The sequence below is a fragment of the Panthera tigris genome, chromosome A1 (genome assembly GCF_018350195.1).
Source record: "Panthera tigris isolate Pti1 chromosome A1, P.tigris_Pti1_mat1.1, whole genome shotgun sequence".
In the NCBI taxonomy this organism is placed as follows: domain Eukaryota; kingdom Metazoa; phylum Chordata; class Mammalia; order Carnivora; family Felidae; genus Panthera; species Panthera tigris.
In genome coordinates, this window is record NC_056660.1 from 123,397,254 (window position 1) to 123,409,738 (window position 12,485).

Sequence of the window (12,485 nt, forward strand, 5' to 3'; positions counted from 1 at the left end):
TGTGAAATTTGAGAAACACAACAGATGAACATAGGGGAAGGGAAGAAAAAATAAGATAGAAACAGAGAGGGAGGCAAACCATAAGAGACTCCTGAATACAGAGAACAAACTGAGGGTGGCTGGAGAGGAGGTGGGTGGGAGGATGGGTTGAATGGGTGATGGGCATTAAGGAGGGCATTGTGGGGATGGGCAGTGAGTGCCATATGTAAGAGATGAATTACTGGGCCCTGCTCCTGAAGACAAGACTACACTGTATGTTAACTAATTGAATTTTAAAAAAAGGAGGGGGCACCTGGGCAGCTCAGTGAGTTGAGCATTCGACTTTGGCTCAGGTCTGATCTCACCCTTTGTGAGTTTGAGCCCTGCAGTGGGCTCTGTGCTGACAGATCAGAGCCAGGAACCCACTTCAGATTCTGTGTCCTCCTATCTCTCTGACCCTTCCCCATTCACGCTCTGTGTCTCTTTTTCTCAAAAAATAAATAAACATTAAAAATTTTTTTTTAAAAATTCGGACTCCCTAATCCTTTTCTCAGATTCAGGGATTTAACCTCTTCTCTGCCATTTAAGAAGTAAGCGGTGGAGTGGTTGGGGAACCAGTTCTTGGAAGTCTTACCTCAAACAGAATTAATTGTTTCCTGGATTAATCCCCAACACACTAGGAAGGAAGCCTCACTTTTCCAGTCCCTTCTCCATTTCCTTTCTCTCTTATAAGGACTCATGCACCTGACATTCTTTGCCAGGTTTCCTATATTCTTCCCCATTGGTCCTGTCATGACATCCTATGCAATGCTCAGAAATCTAAAAAGTAAGAGTCCTCTTGGGTTGATGGAGACAACCATACTGGTTCCTATGCAAAATGTGGCTGGGGGAACTAGAATTCTGACCTAAGTCACTGGTACTACATTAGAAACAAAAGGAGTCAGACAGCAATAAACTCTCCCAGTTCTTTTATTTTGTGTAAATTTCATGACCACAAAGCCTATACTGACATTCTTTCTCTCTTTTAAACAGAGATTAAGGATGCAGTTAAGAGTTCACTCTATTAACACTGATGCCATGGAAATTTCTTTTTAAAAATGAGGTATTTGGTTTACTGTCCCAAACAGTAAATGTTTGGACAAACTGCAGAAATGATCTAGCAAGTAATAAAATGAAAGTGAATACATTCAAACATAAAACAGAAATAGCATCTGGCAATAGTTGCTGTGACACCCTGAGAATCTTTACTGTAGTCAAAATAAACTTATGCACCTTAAAACTGTAAAAGCAAAAACCAGCGTGATTTTTCCTAAGGGCTTACGCTTCTACTCAGAAAAGACAGTGAGAATGAGGAGGTGGTGAATATGAAAAGAGATAAAGATCATTGCCCCCTTTTCCACTCTAATCAAAATTACTTATTAATGGACCTCCATTTCCTTTTTTTTTCCCCCAAATTATCTTAGGAAAACATTTAGAATTACAGCAATAACACCATTTACAAGTGAATTTATGTGGAATTGTTGTCAAAGTTGAAAATACCACAAAAGATCTTGAGAAAACATTGAGTATTTCACATAAAAAACTGAACAATCAAATTAGCCAGGCCCAAAATGATGATGAAAACGTGAAAGATTAATTTCGGCCATGTCAGACGGTCTTCTTGGTGGAGGGAAATTATATAGGTGAGAGATGGGTATATGAATACAAAGGCCAGGCCGCATGCTGCTCCTGAATACCTGTGAAATAAAAACTTTTTGGATTAATATTAATCTTGCATTTTGTTTTTGCTGATTTACAATTAAGGTAAATATAGTACCATTTAAACCCTCTTTAGTCTAATAAGGCAACAAAATTATTGATTCAAGTGTTGTAGACATAATGCATGTCAGTTGAAAACATTTTACTTGCTAAGCTAATATAAAATATTATTTCCTGTTCATCTTTATAGCATCTGCTTGACAGAGTTTTTTATGCATCTCTCCAATCTCCATAGTTCTTCTATGTCTCCATGTTTGTGGCTGCTTCCTCAGAAACATCTGGAGACAGGCTTCCTATCTTTGATCTTTTATAAACTAATTATGCATTCTGAGTCTTTGAAGGACTGCTAGCATCTGCTTGAGAAGAACAGATGAGTATCTCTGTGGTGTTCAGCATAATTATCAAAGATAGTAACAAAAATACCTCAACAAAAGACTGTCAGATCCGCACTTTCTTCTTCTTTACCCTATCCTTAGCTTAACAGAAACTTGAAAATCCATTATATTCAATAAGCATCAGGCCAATGCTCTCTCCTGATTCTTGCTACTTTCTTAGGTAAGGGTCTTCAAAAAAGTGACTCAGCCCTGCTTTCTATAGTCAAGGAAGAGAAATCAGCCCAGTATTCCATGAGAATGTGAGGTCACAACTTCACTCCCCATCTATTCAACCCATCACAACATTTTTAGAGAAAATATATTAAGTAAAGAGCCATATGGGATCTAAACTCCCATCTCAACTCTTACTCTCTGACTGCAACTCACAGTGAAACACGTTCTTGATAGAAATGGATTTAAAAACTTAGAACACAGCCTTAACATACTAGAGATCTTCAGGTACTCCAAGAAGTTATAGATTTTATATAAAAAATTTTTTATCTTGTATAAAGAGAAAAAGGTATAAAAGAAAAAGAGAAGGGGAAAGATGCCCAAGGGATAACGGGGCTTCTAGAATCAGGAAGAAGCAGTGATGGAAGATAATGAGCACTTTGACAGCAGAGAACTACATTTGAATGTTACCAGTTTTAAATACAATAATTTCATATAATTAAATTAACAACAACAATGACAATATCAACAGGAAAACCATAAAAATAAAGGCCAATATATGAAGGGACAGAGTTTCCTTATAGGCTGTACCTTATGATTCCTCCTATGTTTGGGTAGAAACAGGCCATTATTACTCCAGCTCCCACAATAATTAGATTAAGAATCAGCACGTGGAAAATGCTAGAAGTTGAGGAGTTTGGAAGAAAAGATAAAAATAAAAACAGGCAAATTATAACCATTAATATGAGAATAAAATTCATTACTAATATTTTTAAAATGAAAATGTCTTAAACTTGACAATAAAATTGCAGCAAAAATTGAAGGCAATGATAGTACTCAATGATAGTGACGGGACAGTGACCTTGGTCCTTTTGTGTAAATATATGAATAGGCTAAGATTTGCCAGAACAAACTAGTGTGTATCAGAGTTCACACCCTTTGGTCTATAATTGCATTTGGAATTTCTTAATAAACAAAAATATGAAAAAGCCATTAACTTCAAGATATTTGTGGCAAAACCAGAAGTATCCTAGATATACAGCAAGGTAATAATTTAACTGATGGGATATATTAAAAAGTATTCAAAATAACTTATCATTGTTACCTAGATGGTAAAAAGTCATCTAGACAACTTGGAAAAAAGCTAGCTAGATTTTTACTACAGAAAATCTGAAAACATTTGAAAAGATATCAGAAGGAAATATACTAAAAAGGCAGTAATAATTGTGTTATGATTTGGGATTTGGAGTAATTTTGCCCCTTTTCTGTATTTAACAAACTTTCTATGTGTTTTTCTGTAAAGTATTTATTTACTTTAAGGGAAAAGGCAAAATGGGCAGGTTTTCATCCTTCAGGTTCAGTCACTTAAAGATATTCAGTGAATAGAAAATAATGAATAGAAAAATAATGTAGGGGTGCCTGGATGGCCCAGTTGGTTAAGCATCCAACTCTTGATTTTGGCTCAGGTGATGATCTCACAGTTCTTGAGTTCAAGCCCCACATCAGGTTTGTGCTAACAGCGTGGAGCCTGCTTGGGATTCTCTCTCTCCCTTTTTCTCTGTCCCTCCCATGCATGTGCTCTTTCTCACTCTCTCTCAAAATAAATAAATAAAGAAAAAGAAAAAGAAAAAGAATGGACATAAAATTTGATGCTCAAGAAATAACTCCATTTCCCAAAAAGTTGATTCTTAAAAGCCAAATTTATACCTTAAAGCAACCTTGTGAGCCCAGGTTATCAGAAGGTAATTAAAACCCAATAAAGATTATAGAGAATAAGGAAAAATATTTATACAAATAAGCAGTTAGTCCTACATCCTCATGAATTACAAAGATATTCAGGCTTCCAGATCTTATTATTTATCTAGAAACTCCAACTTTAAAAATTGCTCCAGAGCTTTGAGACAATGGCTCTTTTGTTATTTCTGTGTTATAATAGGAAATAACATTGTGTATTTTCCAAAGAAGTGGTTCTGAGTGTAACCACAAACCCCAGGGAAGTTCCCAATACCTTTTCAGGAAGTCACTGAGGTAAAAATTAATTTCAAATCATAAAAGGCATTACTTGCTTTGCAAAAGCAATTGTATGTAAAACTGCTGGTCCCTTAGCATGGATAGACAGTTGCACCATTTTGTATTCTATACTGTATGCTTTATTGCAAAACATTCTCAAGCAAATCCTTCATAAAAAAGTAAAAGTTATTAGTTTTATTAACTTTCATGTTTTCGACACACACCTTTTTGCTATTCTGTGTGATTAAACAGGAAGTACATAATACAGCTTATCTGCTGCACGGTGAGGTATATTGGTTGTCTTGAGGAAAAGTACTTGTGCAACTGAGCTGGAGAGCAACCTAGCCGTTTTTTCCAAGGAATGCTATTTTTATTTGAAAGGCAGACAAACTGTGGTTCTTCAGACTCGGATATTAGACAGACATTTTCTTTTTCTTTTTTTTTAATTTTTTTTTTTTTGACGTTTATTTATTTTTGAGACAGAGAGAGACAGAGTATGAATGGGGGAGGGTCAGAGAGAGAGGGAGACACAGAATCAGAAACAGGCTCCAGGCTCTGAGCGGTCAGCACAGAGCCTGACGCAGGGCTCGAACTCACGGACTGCGAGATCATTACCTGAGCCGAAGTCGGCCGCTTAACCAACTGAGCCACACAGGCGCCCCGACGGACATTTTCTTAAAAATGAAAGCTTATGATCTTGTCACTTCAAGGAAAACATGTGTATGTGTTGTCAATGATAAAATTTGAGCTTTCAAGTAAAAATTAGAATTTTGGACAGCTTGTACTTGCCACCCTCAGTTTGACAGTTTTTCAATATTTAAAGAGGTTTATAATGAAATTGGTGGCAATATTACGAAAGTGGGTTTTGATATTATAAGGAAGTGTGTCAACATTTGGAAGATCTGCAGAAATCAGTGAAATGATATTTTCCAGGTGACTAAACATGATGTTACAAAAACATCACGGGTAAAGGATCCAAAGTGTAAGACAGACCAATGGGTTTTAATATAACTGAATTTCTGATTTGACTAACTTATAGGAAACTACCACTTGTTAAAATTTGGCAAAGTATCAAAGAAGAATATCCACAATAGTCTGAAAAGGCTATTAAAAGATTGCTTTTCCAACAACATGTCTATGTGAGGCTAGATTTTCTTCATAGATTTTAATGAAAACAACATATTTTAACAGACTGAATGCAGAAGGTAGGAGAATCCAATTATCTTCTAGCAAATCAGAGTTTTGAAAATGTGGGGTGTCTTGCTGGCTTAGTTGGAAGAGCATGTGACTCTTGGTCTCAGGCTTGTGAATTCAAGCCGCATGTGGGGTGTAGAAATTACTTAAATAAATAAAACTTTAAAAAGTTTGGAAAATGTAAAATAAAAGTTTTTTGGGAAACAATTATTTTTCATAAATATGTTATTTTAAAACAAGTAATAGTTTTATATTATTGCTTTTTAAAAATATTTTATTTAATGCTTATTTACTTTTGGGGAGTGTAGAGGTAGAGAGAGGGAGACACAATCTGAAGCAGGCTCCAGGATCTGAGCTGTCAGCACAGAGCCCGACATGGGGCTCAAATTCACGGAGTATGAGATCATAACCTGAGCCGAAGCTGGATGCTCAACCGACTGAATCACCCAGGCACCCTACTAATGTTTTTTGAATAAATTCATTAATATTTAAAAATTTTTCAGTTTTAATTTTTCATATGTTAAATATTGATAGATATAACTCACAAAAGGTAAATAAAGTTCCTGGGGGTTCTCAATAAACTTTAAGAGTATAAAGGAGGTACTGAGCTCAAAAAAGTATGCTCTGAATCATGCAGTCTGTAGAGGACTTGTAACTGCAGGATAAATGGTAGTGTGTTCCTGGTGGTAGAGAAAGAAATGCAATGTGAACATGAAAGGGAAATTTCAGACTATTTCCAAGAAGAAAAAACATTCTAATAGCCACCATTATGTAAAATAATGGCAGAAAACAGGAATAATTCATTTACCTAGAATTTTTTTCATCTATGTCTTCATTGTATTTATTTTATTCTGGTGAATGTAAATACAACACAGGGTATAAACACAATAGGAGTCTTGTATGTACTGAAATCCAAGATAAGCAATGTTAGAACTGTAGCTGTTGCTACTATCAATGCTAGAGACCTGGTACCTCTGGACTTTTGCTTTCATAGATTTTTTATTTTTAAACAAACATATTTATATTAATTATTTAGTGAATGAGGGAAAATACTGCATTAGTTCACTTTGGAGAAGAACTGATGAAGACTTGTTTTAGCTGGTTACTGTAAATGTAATTACAAAATTTTTTGTATGAAAGTTTTCTTCATTTAAGACCATTTATTTCAAGTAAAATAGGTTAGGACTAGGTACTTTTTAAGAGGATGAATCTATACTAAAACTTAATGTTAGCAGGACTTAACCAGGAATCCAGCATGAAGTTCTAGGGAAACACTGAAGCAGTTTATGAAAATTTCTCTTGGATGAGGGTGATTAGCTTTGAACAGATTTTCAAAAGGACTCAAAACTGCTCTATCACCAATAAGAGACTGAAAACTATAGCAGTAGTTACAGGAACAAATAGGAATTTAAACTTGTTATATATCTCACCTTCAATTCTAAACAATTATGATTTATGTAAAAATGCATGAATGTTAGGGGCACCTGGTGGCTCAGTCGTTTGAGCATCCGACTTTAGCTCAGGTCACGATCTCACGGTTCATGCATGAGTTTGAGCCCTGTGTCGGGTTCTGTGCTAACATCTCAGGGCCTGGAGGCTGCTTCGTATTCTGTGTCTCCCTCTCTCTCTGCCCCTCCCTGGCTCATGCTCCATCTCTCTCTCTCTGTCTCAAGAATAAACATTAAAAAAAATTTTTTAATGCATGAATGTTAATAAATATATGAGTAAATATTAATAATCAATAACTAAAATAAAAGAGTTGCTTCTCATTAGCCATACATTGCCAATACAGGTACTATATACTATTAACTTCCTGGCAATGTGTAAATAAATTGGCAGCTAAAACGTAAGATAAACATAACTGATATCAGAGCTAATATAACTAAACTAGAGGGGATTATCTTTATTTATTTATTTATTAAAAAAATTTTTTTTGATGTTTATTTATTTTTGAGAGAGAGAGACAGAGTGTGAGTGGGGGAAGGGCAGAGAGAGAGAGAGGGAGACATAGAATCAGAAGCAGGCTCCAGGCTCCGAGCTGTCAGCACAGAGCCTGATGTGGGGCTCGAGCCTTGAGATCATGACCTGAGCTGAAGTCAGATGCTTAACTGACTGAGCCAGCCACCCAGGCGCCCCGAGGGGATTATCTTTAAATCAATCTGGACAAGGAAGTAGCTTCTAATTTTAAAGCTCTTCAGGGAAAAGAACACCAGTGACCTATCTTTAGTAACCATTTTCATTAGGCAAATTTTTATAGCAAAAGGATCAGTCACATTTTAAACTGACCTGTTTGCACAGTCATTTGTTGCTTGGCACATCTTGCTGGCCAAGAGAAGAGGAGCCCTTACCTAGGATAAATGTCACCGAAGACATGGCCCAATAGCTGAACCCGAGCCAAATAGCCTAGGAGTGGGTATACAGTCATCATCTGGAACAGCAGGAATATCCTTGCAATGAAGGACAGGATGTCACTGCTAGGGAAGTTGTCTAAAAAATTCTAATCCAAGAAAGATAATGAAGTAATGTTAAAAATCAATTCAGTATATACAAATTTATATAATGGAATGTCTGTTTTTTTTGGAACATATGTGCAACTCAAATTGTGGTTTGCTCATCCACAAACTGTTTACATTAACTATTATTCTTCGATGAACCAAGTACAGAAATTGAAATAAGTGTTTAGAAACTTTGATACAAATTTGACATTGCCGCATTTTTATTCAGTTTTACAAAAGTATCAGTCTTCAATTGATTTGACATTAAAACAAATGACAAAGAAACCTTCCCCTTCGCTCTGGATCACCTTGTATCATTACTATTTGCAGGCTATAACTAAAAGAAGGATTTATTTTTATTTCCTGTCATGATTTTATCCATTTTAGTTTGGCATCTAAAAAAAAGTTAATCAGAATTTTTTTTTTTAATTTTCAAATAAGAATACCATAGCTATTCCTATTCCCAAGGGAGTGACCTTTATATGGGATTGTTCACATTGGGGGAATTTTCAGCAAGCATCTTCCTGCCAAAGAACTTCTGGAATCAAGGAAATCAAGAGAAGAACATTTCAAGCTATCATAACAGTAATAACTCAAACTTATTTCTCTTATAAAGATGAGAACATTATTAATGTTATTATGCTGAAATAACTCTTATAATTCATCCATAATAAATCACACTGTATATTCCACAACACTCTTATTGGAGGAATTTCTTATTGGAGGAATTGGAGACTAGAAAAAAGCCATCTGTAAAATGCTATTTTTGTGAGAAATCTGTCAGTCAGTCACATTAAACTAGAAACTATACTATTCCTAAATTTATGATAGGCCAAATCAAATAAAGTATTACTTATAGCAACTTTTTTGTAATTTTTTCCTTTTATTCATTCTGTCTTTCCCTCTCTTTTTAATGGTTAAATAGTCTTTCTTTGTTTTACTGGCTGCCATGCAGTACAAAATGAGTGTTAGACCTATTATTGGGGACTGATGAGCAAAGACATCAGATTATCCAGGACATTTCCAGATCTGGGCTTTGCAAAATAAGGAGATTGAATGTATTCTCAGTGGAGGTTTTATAAATTCATGAATAGCACTAGTAACAGTTTTCCAAACAATAATAATAGTATGCACACAATAGGAATCATCTATTTGAGTGCCAAAAGAGGCCAGCATACAGTATGCTTTCTCAAGAATCTCTTTAAAAATCTATGGTGTATGTATTACACTGCTTCATGGGATAGAAAACTGAAGTTCGGAAAGGATAGGGAAGGTGCCTAAATTCTCACATGTACAGTAAATAGTAGAGATGGTATTCAAACCCAGGTCTGTCTGGTATTGTATCTTGCTACTGTCTCACCCTGCCTGCTTTGCAGATATGAATGTATAAACAATCACAAAGAGAGGGTACCTAGTGCCTTACCTGCTCTATGCAATCTTTGGTTAATGGTGGTGAAGGAAATGAAGCAAAAACCAGGACTCCAATATAGAGGTAGGTTAATGTCACCAGCATATAAGCAATGGACAAGTCTCTCACCTGTAAAAAGAGAACAAAATTCCCATGATACTGAATAAATTTGCAGTTAAGTCTGCCTGAATAGACTAAATAAGAAAACTGACAAATAAATACAAGATTTATCTTTTTGCTATGTGTGTTTGTGTGTATGTGCCTTCCAGGTATCCAATCTGTTCACAGAAACTAAATAAAACAAAATTCACATACTTTACAATTAACCTGACTTTTTTTTTTTTACTATTTTGGAGTATGCAGATTAAGCTACAAGTTGGCAGATTTAGTAAATTAACATAAGTGGTGACTCAACAGAACATTATGACTAATTTCTAAGGTAATTTATTTACCTAATTATAAAAACATTTCACTAAAAATAATAAAGCTAAGGGACAATAAGAAAGCAAAATAAGCCATCTTCAGTATGACCGACAGAATTAAAATTCCTTCTTTTAGTAAAATGACTGTGTTAAACCATCAAAGCATGCCTAGGCTGAAAGAAACTGGTACACATTAAAAAATATATTTAATAAAGAAGAAATGCTAGTTAAAGAGCAGACAGTAAGCAGGTATCAAAGACAAGCTTAATAAACCTAAACAGTAAACAAAAGGAAATCAAAAGGCAGCTGTTCAAACAGCTGTACAATGTTATTATTGGAAGCAGTAAACAAATGCAGCATATTAAATCAAGTGGGTTGCTTTCTTCCACTGCTGCTCCTACCCTCCTGACCTCCTACCCCCATATGAAGTAAAAAGCTCCAAGATATTTAACGCAGCCAGCTGTCAGATCCAAACAGAACAGATCCCACAGCTCACGAATCTGGTCTCCATCACCACTAAAGTTACAGCCAAACAATTCAGCACAACTAAATTATGGCAAGAAGCCTATTCATTTTTCATTTTAAACACAAATTGCTTTGAAAGCTAAGAAAACAGATAAGAAAAAAATTATATACAATTTTACTTTAGTTTGATAACACTATAAGAAAAGTGAACATTTGGCATTAAGGAACATTACTGATCTTTTGGACGACTCTTTCCTTACATGGGTTGAGCAATAGTAGAAACTTATAAACTTGAATGTTGATAAATTCACTTAAAAGCAAGTAACAAACTATGAGAAATCCTAATGTTAGGTCTAAGTAGACAATCAACTTGAAAACAAACCAGGATTCTCTACCCTGAACTACATGGTGGACAGGCCTAAGAAGCTACAGGAGCTTAGACTATGCAGGATGATTCTAGCATTCTCAAAAAGCTTCTAACTGTTTAGGGTTGCGGAAGGAGTGGCTTACCAAAACTCCAGGGGGCTTTCAGAGTCTTTCCTCTTTAAAGTTCACGAAGCCTAGGGCCCATTTCAGGCTAGCCTTCAGTCACTCCTAAGGTTGTCTCATGGTCTTGTATAAGATGAACAGAAATGAATCTGGCAACTCTAACTTTCATAGCAAAGGGTAGTAGTCTCCTGTTATGATGTTTAAAAGTCCTTCTACCACTGGGGCACCCAGAAGGCTCAGTCAGTTAAGTGATTGACTCCTGGTTTCAGTTTAGGTCACAATCTCGTGGTTCATGAGTTTGAGCACCACATCGGGCTCTGTGGTGACAGCATGGAGCCTGCTTGGGATCTTCTCTCTCCCTCTCTGCTCCTCCTGCATGTTTGCGTGCTCTCTCTCTAAATAAATAAGTAAACTTAAAAGAAAAAAAAGTCCTACTTTCAACCTACTCAACACCAGTCAAAAACAGAGGTAGTCTTATAAAATGCAAAATCTCGGGAGGCCAAGATGGCTGTGTCAGAGACAGCTATACAGTCTTCAGCCTATATAATAGCACCTAATTGCCACATTATTTTGGCCAGGCTTTCTAAAAAGATGTGTACCTTAGTAGACTCTGGGGACAGTCTGATGAAGATGAAAAGTCTAAGATGCAAGAGCTTCCTAAACAGATAGTTTTTCCTTCTGCTTTCCTGTTCTTTTTATTATTATTATTTTAATTTTCATTTTTAATGTTTATTTTTGAGAGATACAGAGACAGCATGAGTGGGGAAGGAGCAGAGAGAGAGGGGGACACAGAATCCAAACTAGGCTCCAGGTTCTGAGCTATCAGCACATGGTCCAGTGCAAGGTTTGGACCCACCAACTGTGAAATCATGACCTAAGCTGAAGTCAGACTCTTAACTGACGGAGCCACCCAGGTGCCCCCTGCTTTCCTGTTCTTATAGCACTGAATACATATCTGAAATGCAGTACCTTTTAGAGTGTATTGCAGTTGTCATTAGTTTTTATTATAAAAGTAATACATGTTCACAATATGAAAGATCTTAAGTGGAAACAAAATGTCCCTCAACACCCAAAAAGTAGCCAAGGTTAATGGTTCTTGTATTATGTTGTTATGTTAATTTTTCTATGTATAAGTTGTTCCATATTACTAGATTATGAGATCCCTGAGGACAAGGACTGTGTCTTTTTCGTCTTTATATCCTCAATGCCCAGGACAATACGAGGCACACAGGTAGAACCTAGTAAATGTACAGAAAAAATAATAACTAAGCTGGTTATAGTTATTAGGCAGTTATTACATTGGCTAGGTGTTACACTATGCACTAAGCCCTTTATATGTATTATCTCATTAAATGTAAGTATGATACATTTCTTCATTTTATAGATGAGTAAACTAGTGCAGCAAGGTTACAAAACTTGTTCATGGTTACAAAGAAAGTAGCTGGTGAAGTCAGCATTCAAATCAAAGATGTTATAGCTCCAAATTGCATGCCCTTACTACTGCAATGGAGAAATGATCAGTCTTGAATGCATTTGTGTCGTAGTTAGTAAATAATACAGAGAACAAAGATAAAGAGGTAACAAGTTATGAGTAACAAAGGACACAACTGAATACACAGAGATGCAAGAGAAATATTAAAATCAGAAAAGTACTATAAAATCATTTTATAGTAGTTGAAATGTACATTCAATAGAACTAGGTCAAGAGTTGCATATCTGT

General features: G+C 35.7%; 1 protein-coding gene across 11 annotated transcripts in view; it reads right to left on the reverse strand.

Annotated features, from left to right (window-relative positions):
- Window positions 1–932: 932 nt before the first annotated feature.
- SLC38A9 (solute carrier family 38 member 9) overlaps window positions 933–12,485 on the reverse strand; it is an 83,711-nt gene continuing 72,158 nt past the window's right edge. For 10 of the 11 annotated variants that reach the window (XM_007079936.3, XM_007079934.3, XM_007079935.3 and 7 more), the window contains 4 exons: window positions 9,405–9,518; window positions 7,835–7,983; window positions 2,874–2,963; window positions 933–1,715 (listed from right to left, as the gene is read on the reverse strand). In XM_007079936.3, the coding sequence (XP_007079998.2) occupies window positions 1,550–1,715; window positions 2,874–2,963; window positions 7,835–7,983; window positions 9,405–9,518 (519 nt within the window). In that variant the 3' untranslated portion in view covers window positions 933–1,549. Of the gene's footprint in view, window positions 1,716–2,873; window positions 2,964–7,772; window positions 7,984–9,404; window positions 9,519–12,485 lie in introns of those variants that run through there. The other variant, XR_444751.3, reaches the window with a different exon arrangement.